Source organism: Cystoisospora suis (assembly GCF_002600585.1).
Source record: "Cystoisospora suis strain Wien I chromosome Unknown contig_13882, whole genome shotgun sequence".
Classification (NCBI taxonomy): domain Eukaryota; phylum Apicomplexa; class Conoidasida; order Eucoccidiorida; family Sarcocystidae; genus Cystoisospora; species Cystoisospora suis.
In genome coordinates this window covers 1-333 of record NW_027166619.1, presented here as the reverse complement: position 1 = coordinate 333, position 333 = coordinate 1, and the positions used below count along the sequence as shown (strand labels likewise).

At 41.7% G+C, this 333-nt stretch overlaps 1 protein-coding gene across 1 annotated transcript; it reads left to right on the top strand.

Annotated features, from left to right (window-relative positions):
* Nucleotides 1-125: 125 nt before the first annotated feature.
* On the top strand, nucleotides 126-320 carry CSUI_011568 (hec ndc80p family protein; the record flags this gene model as incomplete). Its single annotated transcript, XM_068071666.1, has 1 exon — nucleotides 126-320. A coding segment is annotated over one exon (195 nt), but the record flags the coding sequence as incomplete, so codon positions are not given.
* Nucleotides 321-333: the final 13 nt, after the last annotated feature.

The window sequence follows — 333 nt, the reverse complement described above, 5'->3', positions numbered from 1 at the left end:
AGAAAGAAAGCGACATTCTATCCTCTGAAACGGAGAGCTTAAGAAAAGAAATGAAAGATCGACAGAAGGAAGTTGAAGAGGCGCAGCGTGAGGCAAATTCACACCTTAAGTCTTTACGCATGCAGTTACAGCAAAACATACGCGAAGATGAAGAAGAGGTTCTCGAGAAGATTGATCTTCTTCAATCGCTACAGAAAGAATGTCTAGAAGAAAAAGAAAAGATTCTCCATGATTTACAAAAGCTCGTACAGAAGAAAGATCAACTATGCTCGGAATATGAAAGACATCTTCTCAAACTCCTTCCCCCCCCTCTCAAGTAAACCACACCCCCCC